The 15,000-nt window shown below is 45.9% G+C and overlaps 1 protein-coding gene across 1 annotated transcript in view; it reads left to right on the top strand.

The window, feature by feature from the left end:
* The window catches only part of LOC310784857 (glutamate receptor ionotropic, kainate 5-like), a gene marked incomplete at its 3' end in the record, with an annotated part of 140,745 nt that overhangs the window by 104,837 nt on the left and 20,908 nt on the right, over positions 1–15,000 (top strand). Inside the window, exons 14-16 of the mRNA XM_083645893.1 lie at positions 803–976; positions 6,423–6,588; positions 7,255–7,480. Coding sequence (XP_083502019.1) covers positions 803–976; positions 6,423–6,588; positions 7,255–7,480 — 566 coding nt within the window. The remainder of the gene's footprint in view (positions 1–802; positions 977–6,422; positions 6,589–7,254; positions 7,481–15,000) is intronic.

Here is a 15,000-nt window from a genome sequence, read left to right as displayed (position 1 = left end):
GTTTTTGTGTGTGAAGACAAGCTAATTAATTATCTTCGCTCCTGGCAATGAAAAACGATGTGATGTCATGTGTGATAGGGCGGGCATTTCAAAATGAGAAAAAGTCGATAACAGTCAGCAGCTACTAGCATGCTAGTTTGTAAGTTAGTCCCCAACCACCGGGCCGCGGACCGGTACCGCGCCGCAATGTATTTGGTACCGGGCCGCGAGCCGGTCCAATTTTTATTTATTTATTTTTGAATAAACATAGGCTATAATATTATAGGCTGTGTGTGGTAGTTGAAACATAATTTCAAATGGACGTTTATTTATGTTTGTAGTTCAAACAAAAACATATTAGGCTACATACAGTACAACACAAAAGGCTGTTATTTACCCCTTGTCGCCACCTGGTGAGGAAATATATATGTAACTAAAACCATTCAAATTGACAACCGGTCTGCAACTTTTTTTCCATGTATCCACCGGCTCTTGGCACAAAAAAGGTTGGGAACCCCTGAGTTAGATAACACTCAGCAGCTACTAGCATACTAGGTTGTGACTATTAAATATCTCTGGTTGGGTTGGCTTTAGAAGTTGGGTTTAGGCACAAGGATTGGTTAAGGTTAGCTTAGATATGAGGCCAAGCCAATCAGAGGCAGAGTAGGCGGGCCATGCCTTCAACTCAACCCCTTTCTCTCCCTCCCTCTCTCTCTCTCTCCTTATCTCTCTCTCTCTCTCTCTCTCTCTCCCTCTCTCTCTCTCCCTCTCTCCCCCTATCTCTCCTCTCCCTCTCTCTCTCTCTCTCTCTCTCCCTCTCCAGGCTCAGTCCCTATGAGTGGTACAACCCTCACCCGTGCATGCGACAGAGGCGGGACGTTCTGGAGAACCAGTACACGCTAGGGAACAGCCTGTGGTTCCCGGTGGGAGGCTTCATGCAGCAGGGCTCAGAGATCATGCCCCGAGCGCTGTCCACCCGCTGTGTCAGCGGCGTCTGGTGGGTGCCCCCACCCCACTGTGTGGGGCTCAGACTGGGTGCGGGTCAGACTGGGTTTTGGGTCAGACTGGGTGGGGTCAGACTGTGTAGAAGTCAGACTAAGTGGAGCTTAGACTGGGTGGGGGTCAGACTGGGAGGAGCTGAGACTGGGTCGGGGTCAGACTGGGAGGAGCTGGGACTGGGTGGGGGTCAGACTGGGTCGGATTCAGACTGGTTTGGGGATTCAGACTGGGTGGGGATCAGACTGAGTTGTGGGGCAGACTGGATGGGGGTCAGACTGGGTTGGGGTCAGACTGGGGGGCAGGGACGTTATGGGGGGTCAAGTGATGTTGAATTTCCTTTGTACTCCTCTCTTGTCTCTTCCCTTCCTAAACTCTGCGAGCCCGCACAGCGGCTGACCTGTGAATGCAAGCCCGTGCAGCGGATGAGCTGCAGGCCGGGCAAGGGCACATATCCTAACCTGTAGTGCTATTTATCCATCTAGATAGTTTTGGTGTGAGTTTCTGAGTTTTAGAGATATCAGCTGCAGAGATGTCTGCAATACAATGAAAGTGATGCACTCAGCTTGTGGTGCTCAAAACACCAAAAAGACATCATACATGTAGGAACTATTTTCTTTAGACCAAACTACACCCGCTAGTTGAGCTCCATCCTCTCTTGTCATTTCTCCTTGCCTTTCTCTTTTCCTACCTTATTCTGAGTCTGTTATACACTCCTCCTCCCCCTCTCTTCCCCTCCCCTCCTCTCCACTCCCCCTCCTCCCCTCTCCCCTCCTCCTCTCCTCTCCTCCTCCCCTCTCCCCTCCTCCCCTCCTCCTCTCCCCTCCTCTCCTCCCTGCTCCTCCACTCCTCCTCCCTGCTCCTCCACTCCTCCTCCCTGCTCCTCCACTCCTCCTCCCTGCTCCTCCACTCCTCCTCTTCTCCTCTCCTCCTCTCCCCTCCTCCTCTCCCCTCCTCCTCTCCTCTCCCCTCTGTCCATCCCTCAGAAGCACTAGCAGCATGTGGACAGATGGTAAAGTGGCTCTCTTGTGAGAATGATGATCTCACTTTCCTCTCCTCTCAGTTCATTTCCTATCCTCTGCTCTCACCTCTTCTTCTCTCCATCCCACCGTCTCTCCTCCCCTCGGGTATATTTTCTCACTCCCTCTCCTGTCTCCTCCTCTCCTCTGGCCTTATGTGTTCACTCCCTCTCCTGTCTCCTCCTCTCCTCTGGCCTTATGTGTTCTACTTTTTTCTCAGGTCCTCTCTCCTCTTCACCTTCTCCCCCCTCCCCCTTCCTCTCCTCTCCATCTCTTCCATATCCCGTTTTCTCCTCCCCTCTTATTTTAGTCCAGTCCTCAGAATACCATGTTGGCATGTTATGGTCCTGTAAACCACCTAGAATGTCGATTCTGAACCAAACATGTGTAGGCTACAGACGGGATGTATATATGTATGTGTATACATATTTGTGTACGTATTTGTGTACATGTATTTCAATAGCAGACTCTATAACGTTGATATACTGGTGACCCCTGCATGCTGCAGATCGCTCTCTGGGTCTGGGGGACACATCTAGCTTCAAACCGCTGTCAGAATCCTGGCCAATGATTGGTTCCCCCAAAATCTTGGGGGCACCAATCACTAACGACTTTAGCGATCAGGTGCGCCCGCCCAACCTGACTGGTGACTTTTGAAAACGAGCCTGCTACGACCTGTCAGTCATTCAGTTTTGACCTCCTAGACCCGCCCTCAAAACAGCTGCGGGGGCTGTGAAGTGGCACAGACTGTGTAGTGTGCAGAGCCTTCTGGGGAGAATCTACGGTCAGTTAGGCTTTAGGTGGGTGTTCTCTCTGTAGTTCTGTTTCTTTTTTCTCCTATTCCGGTCCAGTGGCCAGAATAGAATGTTGTCATTTTATGTTTCTTCAAACCATGGATACATTGAATCTCAACGTTTGTCAACCACAACTATTTTGTATCCACATTTCGTCGAGATACATGTATCAACGTTATAGTCTGCTATTGAAATAGTGCTGGGACCAATAAGGGTGTTGATGTCAGGCTGGATGGAGGGTGTAAACACCGCAGAGCTGTGTTCGAGTCCCAGCTTGTTCAAAGTCTACATTTCAACCATAAGTCACATTTATTTATTTTTTGTTATTTCACCTTAACCCACGTTTTATTTGTGTGTTTTTTTTAATTAATGCTGTAAACACAGCAATGTTTTCAAATCCTATCCTATAATCCTATAATAAGAATGAGAAGTGTCTGTGTGTGAGTGAGCAGAATTTTGTTTGGCCACAGCTTTGCCATTCTATGTGTGATCGGCCTGAAACTTTCAGAGCAGAGTGACCTAACGGAGGCAGACTTTTTAATTGGGTAATTAGGGACGATTAATTTGATGATTAATTGCCGAATGAGTTGAATCAGCCGGGGGGCGGAGCTCCCGCAGTCTGGCTGCCTGTGAGGTGAGGGGAGGAGCTGTCAGGGGAGAGAGAGCTCCAGGGAGAAGGAAATCACTGTTTTAAAATGTGTGTTTCACAAATCCGATCGCCACTTCTTTGTCTGTACATCAAACACTCTACTCAGATTTGTGTATCTAATGGGGGGCTATTTTAGACACATTCTACGAGACGCGCTGACCATGCTGGCCAGCCTGCAGTGCAGCACACAGTCCATAAGAGTTGTGCGTGCAGAGAAACGCAACATGAAATAGGAGGAGTGTGTGTGTGTGTGTGTGTGTGTGTGTGTGTGTGTGTGTGTGTGTGTGTGTGTGTGTGTGTGTGTGTGTGTGTGTGTGTGTGTGTGTGTGTGCGTGTGCGTGTGTGTGAGCGAGCGAGTGAGCGAGCGAGCGAGCGAGCAGAATTGTGTCCGGCCACAGCTATGCCATCTTACGTGCGATCTCGCTGAATCTTTCAGAAAGTGTGAAGAGCACCCCTGCTGGTGACCTAACAGAGACAGATTCATCAATTAGGTCATTAGGGCCGACATGGCTAATTAGTGGCCAAAGAGAGGTTCAGCACCATGGAGAGCTGCAGAGTGGACGAGCCCACATTGTGCTCCACAGTGAGTTGAGCGGAGTTCTAATCAGTGAAGTAGTGGACTATGAAAACCCTCTGGGGGGATAGAGAGAGACTGGACTTCATGTCCAGTCACACAGGGACGCTAACCAAGTTTTCCAAATGAACGTTTGCAGAAATGTTACTGCCAACATTTTACTCTGGCGAGCGGGTTGTACTTGCAGCCCTCCTGTCCTGTCTTTTCATCCCCTCTTCCCCTCCTCCTCCTCTCCATCCCTCCATTCCTCCATCCCTGGTCCCAGCAGCGTCTTGTAGGCAGATGGTGGAGTGATACAGGAGGGGCCTCTGACAGTCTCATCCCGCAGCCTCCAGCCTCGCCAAGCACTTAGTCCCATCCAAATTCATAATGGCCGCCGCAGAAATTGCTATGCTGCTGTCTGCGTGTTTGGCTGGCTGCCAGGCTGCTGGGGCCGCACCATTAATTGTGTGTGTGTGTGTGGGGGGGGGGGGGGGGGACCACAGATTCTTTTTTTAATTGCAATATTGATTGCTGCGATTTACAAATTACAAGAGCATGCAATTTTCCCTCTTTCTGATCCCCGCAGGTGAGCATTATGCTGATTCCTACCGCTAGCTGTGTTCCCCCATCTTTATTCACCCTCTCTCTCTCTCTCTCTCTCTCTCTCTCTCTCTCTCTTTCTCTCTCTCTCTCTGCCTTCCATTGCTCTCTCTCTCTCTTTTTAATCGCTGCACGTTTTATCTAACTCGGTTTTTCTGACACTTTCAGCTTCACATTAATCTGACTCCCTGTTTCTGACTTCATTTTGTGAAACTTCTTTTTACTTGAAGGCTTTTACCAAAACCAACCCGAATAAACAGCATGGAATTGCCAGGCGAATGTGGACCCGCCTGGCTATTCACAGCAACACATGTGTATAATGTGTCGGAAGCGAATTTCACAAAGACCTTGGTTAGAAAAAATAAAAGCCGCGATATCGCTCAGCGAAACTTTTCCGTTGGTATGCACGCTTGTATTGACTGGATTTTGGTTTGAAAAATACTATTGACATGCGAAGTAATTGCATGGAGAGAGAGGAAAAAAACACCACGCTTTGTCGAATTTGTTTTTGGCGAACACTTTATTATTTCGGACTCCATTTTGTCCAACTCTCCTTCTCGACTTCTTTTTTTTGCTCCTTTTTGTCTGACTCCTTTCTTCATTTCTCTCTGTCTCGCTCTCCATCATCTCACCCCCTTTCTCTCCGTTCTCCTCTTCCTTCTTCCCTCCATCTCTCTCTCTAAATGGCTTCCTCTGTCCCTGCTTCCCTCGTTCATCACCTCCCTCTCCACAGCACTTTAATGGGAATGGGTCCACTCTTCTCTGTGGCGGCCCCGAGCTTTCAAGCCTTCAAACCCACATTTCTTACAGCGCGCTCCATCTGTCTCTTTCTTTTCAGCTCGCAGGCCTTGCTTAAAAGGAAAAAAAAAGAAAAAAGTCTGCGTTCTCATCAAACTTTCCTAGGGTAAATAAAGGTTAAAGGAACAGTTCACCCCAAAATGAAAATTTGGTCATTAACTACTCACTCCCCATGCTGATGGAAGGACGGGTGACGTTTTTTTAGTCCACAAAACAGTCCTGGAGTTTCACAGCGAAACACAAAAAGAAAAAAGAAAAAAAAAACATATATTGAATGGCATTTCCTATTTAATTTATTTGTATTTTAATTTGTTTATCTTGCTTCTATTGATGAGTGTCTGTTCCTGTTTATAATAATAATAATATGCTGTTTTCATCATCAACTGTTGAACACGTTGTAACTGCTGTTTTGAGAAGTGCTACATACTTAAATTTAGTGTTGCGGGCATCCGGGTAGTGTAGTGGTAGATTCCCTGCCTACCAACACGAGGGTCGCAGGTTTGCTCCCCCGTGTTACCTCCGGCTTGGTCCGGCGTCCATAAAGGCACGATTGGCTGTGTCTGCGGGTGGGAAGCCGGATTAAGGGTATGTGTAGCGCCTCCTCTGGTCTGTCGGGGCACCTGTTCGGGGCGGAAGGGAACTGGTGGGATTAGCGTGATCCTCCCACATGCTACGTCCTGCCGGTGAAGCTCCCCGCTGTCGGGTCAAAGGAATCGGCTGGCAACTGCACATGTGTCAGAGGAAGCATGGTGCTAGTCTACGGCTCTCCCCAGCTCGGCAGAGGGGGTGGAGCAGCGACTGGGGTAGCAGGGGGAAATTGGCCAAGTACAATTGGGGAGAAAAGGGGGGGGGGTCAGAAAAAAAATACTGTTGCATCATTCTCAGACAAAATTAAAGTGGATGGTGATCAACTTTAAAACGTTAAAAAAAGAGTCACTCGTCCTTCCATCGGCATGGTGATGGCTTTTAATTTTTGGGTAAACATGTCCTTTAAAACATCTGGTCTTTCTTATTGTCTCCTCGGGGTCCAGGTGGGCGTTCACCCTGATCATCATCTCCTCCTACACGGCCAACCTGGCAGCCTTCCTCACCGTTCAGAGGATGGTGGTCCCCATCGAGTCTCCGGACGACCTGGCCGACCAGACCAACATCCAGTATGGCACCATCCACGGAGGCTCCACCATGACCTTCTTTATGGTGAGAGAGACAGGAACGTATGGGGAGAACTTCATGTTGGTCTATCGTCTTGATGCCTTGTAGCCTGATATCAGACTGAATTGTCGACTCGTTAAACTCCACTTCTTTCTGACATTGCCGCCACTGTAACCAATTTCGGTGGCGGAAATCCCTGAGGGGGGTTTGATTTTCCTTAACCAATCAATCACTAGAGACCAACAACGTATCCACCTGAATATAATCCAGTGGGGGGAACATGAAAAAAACATCTCTCCTTTGAATAAATGCCTTCAAAGGAGAGTGATGTTTGGATTTCAAAGTAATTGGTATGTTAATTGATTTAAATCTGATTGGCTGTTGACGGCTGATGGCCACTAAAAGTTCAGCCATGGCCGAGTTTTCTTGACAAGCAAGAAAGAAAGAAAGAGAGAAAGAATGATTTTGCATAATGTGTTTGAGACAGAATGAGTGATTATGGGAGTGCATGCGTGCGCGCACACGTGTGCATGTTCTCTGGAGGCTGTCGAAAGGCATTCTGGGAAATGTAGGAAATGTAGGAAAAGCGAGCAAAACAAAAACTTGAATTACAGTACACCACATCATCACACGTCTCTCTTCTCTCTCTCTCTCTCTCTCTCTCTCTCTCTCTCTCTCTCTCTCACTCTCTCCCTCTCTCTCTCCCTGCAGAACTCGCGGTACCAGACATACCAGCGGATGTGGAACTACATGCACTCCAAGCAGCCCAGCGTGTTCGTGAAGAGCACGGAGGAAGGCATCGCCCGCGTCCTCAACTCCAAATACGCCTTCCTGATGGAGAGCACCATGAACGAGTACCACCGCCGCAAGAACTGCAACCTGACGCAGATCGGAGGCCTGCTGGACACCAAGGGATATGGCATTGGCATGCCACTGGGTGAGTGGAGGGGGGGGGGGGGGGGAGAGGAGTTTGTCACGATGACCAAACTTTCAATAACACCTTAATCCCGCTCCAAAATGATTGCATTAAATATGGGACTTTATAAATGTTCTGCAAGCTCTCAATTCAGTTTCACTGTCACCTTCAGAGAGCTGCTACAGAAGAGGGTTAGGGCCACATGTAAAAAATGGATTTGAGTTAATCTCAGAATTTTGAAATAAAAGTCAGAATTCAGAGGGGAGAGAAGTCTGAATTCATGGGGAGGAAAAAATTTAATTATGAAATTGAAGTCGGAATTTTTCAGGATAAAGTCACAATTCTAAGAATAAAGTCAGACTCTCAACTCTGAGTTTAAAGTCAGAATTCTGAGGTTCTCATTTTGGCAATGTGTATGTGTCCATGATTTTTTCCCTTTTTCAAATCTTCCTAAAACGTACTGTTACCAAAGTCACAATTCTCATAACACTGACCTTTTTCTAAAAGAACAAAGAAAAGAAAAAGATAAACCTGAAGTTTATCAGTGAAGTGACACTCAACCCGAGGCTCAACCACATGCGGCTCCTTTATGGCTAGTTGTTGCTCTTTTAAGTCCCACTTTAAACAAATCAATCAATCAATCAATCAATCAAAAAACAAAGGGAGGAAAGGGACTTTTTGTGCAACGAGTTGTTTTTGTCAGTGTGGCTCCTGAGTAGGGCGAGGTTGCGTACCACTTGACAATGCGGTGTGTGGAAGGACTTCAGATCAGTGGCAGTCGTTTAGAGGTTAGAGAAGTCATCCATTCAAATCCACAGACATTGAACAATGTGGTTCAGGAAACTGAAGGAGTAACGCTCTCCCATCTGTTAACACTTCCTGCCCTTGAGCAAAGCACTTGACCTCCAGCTGCTCCAGTGAAGCTGCTCAGTAGAGGTGCTGTGCTTATAGCGGGCAGCTGCAGGAGCGAAGGTGTGGCGCTGTGTGTTACACGGAAACAGCGAGCGAGTTGTCTTTGCCCGCATGAATCAATCATTTAAATGAGCCACTATCAGTGAACAATCGGCACTTTGTTTCGAGCGCTGGCTGTGGTTTTGGTGAGAGCAGCTGTCACGTTTTTCAAAAGGGAGATATCTCATTTTGAACAAAAGCCAGATGAAGAATGGGTTGAGAGCTGGAGCCATCGACCTGCCGCAGGTTGAGTTGGTTCCCCCGGGCGATTGTTAACAAGGTGAGCATTGAACGCTACACACAGACAGGTTGAGTTGGTTCCCCGGGCGATTGTTAACAACGTGAGCATTGAACGCTACACACAAAAACATCAGCTGCTCGGCTTCATGCACATTCCTCATCCGAGCTGTGATCCGATGCAGATCTGCAATACTACAAACCAACCACCTCTTTAATGTCCTCCATGTACTTATCCAACATCCACTCTGTCCCATATTAAATTATTTGTTGCATGACATACTGTAGAAGTAAATTTGTAAACCACTTTACTTTCGTGTATTTTGGCACAAAACTCTCTCAAGCGGGGTCACAAAATAATTTTCTATTTTTTTTCTTGTGAAATACAGAATCCTTTTTAGCCTCTGATAGTGACTCATCAAATGAAACAACCTGAAAAGGGGAAATCATTCTTTGGTTGAACTCTGCACACGTGTGACAGAGGAGACATCGCCATTCCTTTTAATCTCCACAGATGAAATGAGAAAATAAAATACAAAGATATCTCCAAACATTTCCCTCCTGGGAGTTGAAAGCATCATTGATTCAGCATGCATTAAAAAAGGCACACATGATCAGTCAACACTCTGGACCCACCTGACTGAATGATTTATCTTCCTCATTCTCTTAAAGGAGAATTCTGGGTTTTTTACAATCTGGACCTCCAGCTTTAATGATGATGTTTAACTCACCCTGATCAGTTCTGTTTAATATCGATGGACGACGATGTATTTAACTTGGTGCAGCGTGCTCAGCCTGCTGTGTTTGCTGTCTGTCACATTAGAGATAGCAGCTCCTCAGTTTGTAATCCATATGATGTTATTCCAGCTCAAATAAATACGGGCGGCCATCGAATTCAAATGCATCGTCCATAATCTCAAAATCACATCAATATCAGCGGTGTTTAGCATGCTAGCTGTGTTTAGCATGCTAGGCTACAGATCGACTGCTGTGAATGTGTCTCACAACAGGGCGAGTTGAGCGCTCAGAGCAGTCGATCTGTAGCCGAGCATGTATGCATTTCTTTCCAAAGCCTTTTGCCTTTCCATCAAGGCAAAGGGCGCCTACTCTAAAAAATCTAAAATATAAGATTTTTTTTATTTCGTTCACACTTTTTTGGTTACTGCAAATTCCATTGGGTTATTTCACAGTTTTGATGTCTAAAATGTGGAAAATACCAGTAGTAAAATTAAAAGGAAATGTGTCCACATTTTTGACGGGTAGTGTTTATACTCCGGCTTCATCTCAATACTTCATCTGTATATTTGTAGTGTAGTGTTCATTTGGTCTTCTGTCAGAGTAGCCTTCTGTATTTTGAGTCTCTGTTGCATTACTTCTGGCCCCTGCAGTGTCAATCCTGTTGAGTGAAACTGTTTCAAAACTGTCTTCTTGCATTGGCAGCAATGATCCAGGTCAGATTCTGTGTTTTACTGCTGTATTTGGCAAATTAAAGCCATTCTGACTCTTAATGTGGCTGTGCTCTGCTCCCCAAGCAGAACCTTTTCAGCCATGGCGGTGTCTGGCTCCTCGGCCTAATCACCCGCCTTGGACTGGTTTCCGGTGACAAGTGGACGTTAGCAGCACATATATTAGCATAGTTAATGGAGGGAGTGAGGGATGAGGTGTAGCTGGAGGAAGAAACCCATGTGGAGAGATTAAGAGGGCGATTAACCTTAAACCTTAAGGGAAGACAGCGTTTTGGGGAGATGGCACTGTGAGGAGTGATAGTAGGCAGCTAGCATCACATCAACGATGAGAAAGTGAGAGCTTGTAGCAGATTAAATCCTGCAATAAGTGATATCACGACCTTATAACCAATCCTGAAATTACTGTCTGCTACCGTTTGGTCCAAAACGTTGCTATTTTACAATGTTCTGTGAGACTGTGTTGATTTATCAGGGTATCCGCGCGCTCTTGAAAAGTATTAGTTGATAAATCAATTTAGGGAAAATTAAGACCCTTAAAAAGTATTAAAAAGTCTTAATCACCATTTGAGAGGTATTACATTTTGTATAGCTATTGTGCTGATTGTGTTAAATGAGCATTATGATATCGTCTCATATCGTTCGCAGACCCCTGAATTGAATCATTATCGTATCGTGGCAGACTGTGATGTGAGCAAATATCATATCGTTGTCCAAAGAATCTATATAATATTGTATCGTGATGAAACTTGTGATTTACACCCCTATCGCTGATGTGACAAAAGTGACGTTGAGGTCTTAAAATATATTGAAAGGGTCTTAAAAAAACATCTTAAAAGCTATTGAATTTAACTTCAGGATTCCTGCATATACCCTGTTTCTGAACCGACCAGCACCTGATGGCTATACTGGCTGTACGTGAGAATCAGAATCAGAATTATTTCATTTGGCAAGGTATGTTTTTACATACTAGCAATTTGTCTTGGTGTGGTTGGTGCTCATCTAACATTGATAAGAGCAAATATACAAGACATAAACAAATAAGATATAAAGGATCTTCTAAAGAGACGATAAGCTTGAGCTTGTAGGGAATGACAAATGAGGAAGGTAAAAGTTGATCCAGCAGGTTTCTGGCATCATTTATTTACAGATCCCTATCTATGTACATGGAAGTTACAGCACGTTGGTAGATATAGCTAAGAGTGGTAAGCTAGCTAGTAGCTGCAGGCTGTCTAGAGTGGGCTAGTTGCCTCCTGTGCTAGGAGACGTTAGACTGAAGAACAAGAGACTTTGATTAGCTTAAATAGCCCAGCTGCTCAATCCACCAGAGTCACATGACTGCACTTAAGGTTTCTGTCCCAACTCCGCTATAGATCGCTAGCAGACTATGTTGTGGTCACCACAAGCTCGTTATTTGTGTAGAGAGGCAGGCAGGTTGCTGTGTGGATGTCATGGAAGGCAGTGCCAGTGACTGATTTCCACGAGATCAGTCACAGATTTGAGATGTAGAAACAAGTTCAATAAGTCAATTCAAATCAATTGCAGATAAAGAAGAAGAAACAGATCACAAAGCAAAGAGCTGCTGATGGGAATTACAGATCTTTGAAAGGAGTCGGATCTTATGACTGCGTTCCTGTCCGAGATCCATCGATTATTTCCCCCTCTCTTTCTTCTTCGTTTAGGGAACGTATATCTTTTTGCTGCCACCAGCTGTAAATATTATGTAATAATATCATAATTAAGTAATATATATATATATATATATATATATATATATATATATATATATATATATATATATATATATATATATATATCAGCTGTAAAGACACAAGAAAACAGTTCATTATGTTGTTGGTTTTGGCCCCCCTCCCACGCCCCCCCCAACCTCTGCCGCAGCGAAGTAAGTCCAGATTTCAGTGAAATCTCTTCAGTCTGTTCATATTTACTTTGCTGATCTCTCTGCTTCTGATTGGATTCAAGTGGGATTAGTCTTGCTGATCTCTCTGCTTCTGATTGGATGCAGGTGGGATTAGTTGTGATTCAGCCTCGTTCTGGAAGCTTTGTGACAGATGGTTTGTTTTCACAGAACCATCTGGGAACATGTCGCACGGGAAACTGTTTAAAAAAATATTGGCAGGTGATTGGATGACCCATCTGTCTATCACGTCTATCACGGGCTCGCTCTCACTGGCGTCGCACCAAATCCCGCCAGTAGTTGCCTCATATAGGATGTTGATTGGTGCAAATCACTGGTGGCTCAGATTCAAACTGGTCTGACTCACTGGAAGCAGGCTGCAGGGGATAAGCTCTGCCACTGGCTCCGACTATTTCAGTCGAAGCTCAGGGAAATCCCTTTCCTCTCCCTGCTTGTCGCCCTCAAATGCGTCTGCCGCTGTGAAACAACAACAACGCTAGCTAGGGCTAGCAACCAGGGTCGCCCATAAGGGGGGGAAAGGGATAAGCTTCCAGGGGCATCGCCACTTGGGGGGGCATTGGAGCCAGGCAAAAAAAAAAAAAAAAAGTTTAACACTAAAATATATCTCCCATCCTGAAAATGGGGCAACTAATTTATTTTTTTGCAAGGAGTCGAACAAATACACAAAACACAGCAGCAGTAACAAGGCATGCCTGGGCAGGAGTGCTCCTGTGGAAAATAGTGCCATTCTGATGTAATCCCCCATCCGACCAATGCAGTGAGAGGCAGCAATGTGCCGCAAGGCATCTAGTCTGCCGGAAAGCCAAAAGAAGAGGAAGAAGAACAAGGCAGGCTTGGGGCGGACCTTTTAGTTTGGGGCAGCAGCAGCTAGAGGGACCATTTATGGTGTAACACACAACACAGACAGGTGATAGCAAACAAAACAAGACCGGTGATAGCAAAATGCCAGAAGCAAAGCAAAAGTCAGGATGCCAAAATCGCAAGGCAAAAAAAAAGTGGGAGCAGGCAAGGGCTTTAGACCCAAATAATAATCTGTTAACTCATTCACCGCCAAAGACGTCTTTGACGTGTTATCAGAAATAGCCCTCCCCGCCAATGACGTGTTTGACGTGTTTTTGGTTTTATTACTGCAGCGCTTAGTTCAAACACTTACCCAGCCTGTGACACAGACACAGGTCCCTAACCTCAAAGTCAAACCGACAGCACGTTATCAAACACATACCGCAGCTGTTGTTTGAAACGAGAAAGAAGGAGGAAAGGAGGAAAAACAGAGAAACGCGCTTCCTTGTACAGAGGAAAAAACGCCATTGAAACGCCTCTCGGCGCGCTGCACTGCTGCCTTGCTGCAGGGCGAACCTGGATTGCCTAGTCAAACCCGTGACGAACATGATCGATCCGGTTCCAGCAGCGCCTGGTCCCAAAGCCAAGCCGCGGACCCGTTCCTGTGTCGTGTCGCAGCATTCGTCCCAGCCCGAACGAGAGGAGGAAAACGAGCAGCAGAGGAGGCAAAACGCTGATGGGGAAGGAGGGGGAAGGAGGTGCGATCTAGCAGCAGCTGTGGACAGAACTCTCTCTCTCTGTGTGTGTGTGTGTGTGTGTGTGTGTGTGTGTGTGTGTGTGTGTGTGTGTGTGTGTCTGTCTGTCTGTACACTCACTCACACTGAGCAAACTGTATTGTTGAATGTAAAAAAAGCACTTCATATATATATATATATATATATATATATATATATATATATCTTTTTTTTTGTCATTTGTGTCATAATGAATAATATTTACATGTCTGATGTCAATACAGTTCAAAATAAAAGAATTGAGAGCGAGTTCTGCCTGATATTGTGTGCTGTACATAAATGCCATTTTCTGCAATTTCTTTTCTCAGAGAGACCTTTTGGGTGAAAACAGGGTGTATATAAATGGCTATAAGTAGAGTACAGAACATGCTAAAAGCTCACTTTTTTTTTCCTGGTGAACCCAGAGACGTACATCTTCATTTTGAGGTATTGCAAATCACTCTGGTGCTAATAGATAATTTACTGTGGGTCTTGAAAGATGACCAACAATTATGAAAATCTTTGGCCTGTGCTAAATATTGGCAGTCCTAAACTTTTTTCAGTCAGCTCCGAAAGCTGCAGCGTTGATATGAGTAAAGCACGTGCGGGGGAGGGGGGGGGGGGGGGGGGGGGCATAGTGGCTGGACCCTTCCAGGGGCACTGCCATCTCTCTGGGCGGCCCTGTTAGCAACCTACACGCTGAAAATGACCATTTTTGATGAAGATTCGGATTGTGCAATAAAGCAGGCCTGCTTGGTACTTTGGGTGTGGTGGATGGTTGTAAAGATAATGGAGTATTTTTCCCCGCTAGAGCAGAGTGAGAGTAAGAGCAGCCAGACTCTCTCCTGCGTGGCTACAGAGCAGGAGAGAGTCTGGCAAGCAAGACTACTTCAAATCAATTGAGCCATTCGCACAAACACGCCATTGTGTTGCTGTTTTTTGTTTTGTTTTTGTTTTTCCCCATCTGCCGTGGCATCTCTTCAGTCTGTTCATATTTACTTTGCTGATCTGTCTGCTCCTGATTGGATGCAGGTGGGATTAGTCTTGCTGATCTCTCTGCTTCTGATTGGATGCAGGTGGGATGAGTTGTGATTCAGCCTTGTTCTGGAAGCTTCCCGACACATGGTTTGTCATCTGGGAACATGTCGCTCGGGAAACCGTTTCAAAGGGCAGGCACTTTCCAAAAATACCTGGCAGGTGATTGGATGAACCATCTGTCGATCACATCAATCATGGGTTCGCTCTCGCTGGCGCCACACCAAAGCCCGCCCGTAGCTGCCTCATAGGATGCTGATTGGTGCGAACCACTGTCACTGGTGGTTCGGATATAAAACCAATAGAGTGGAGCGTGGAGAGATGGATTTGTTGTGTGATGGTGATCTCATGATCCCACATGGA

Source organism: Poromitra crassiceps (assembly GCF_964638095.1).
Source record: "Poromitra crassiceps genome assembly, chromosome: 11".
In the NCBI taxonomy this organism is placed as follows: domain Eukaryota; kingdom Metazoa; phylum Chordata; class Actinopteri; order Beryciformes; family Melamphaidae; genus Poromitra; species Poromitra crassiceps.
This window is presented reverse-complemented; position numbering and strand designations above follow the sequence as displayed.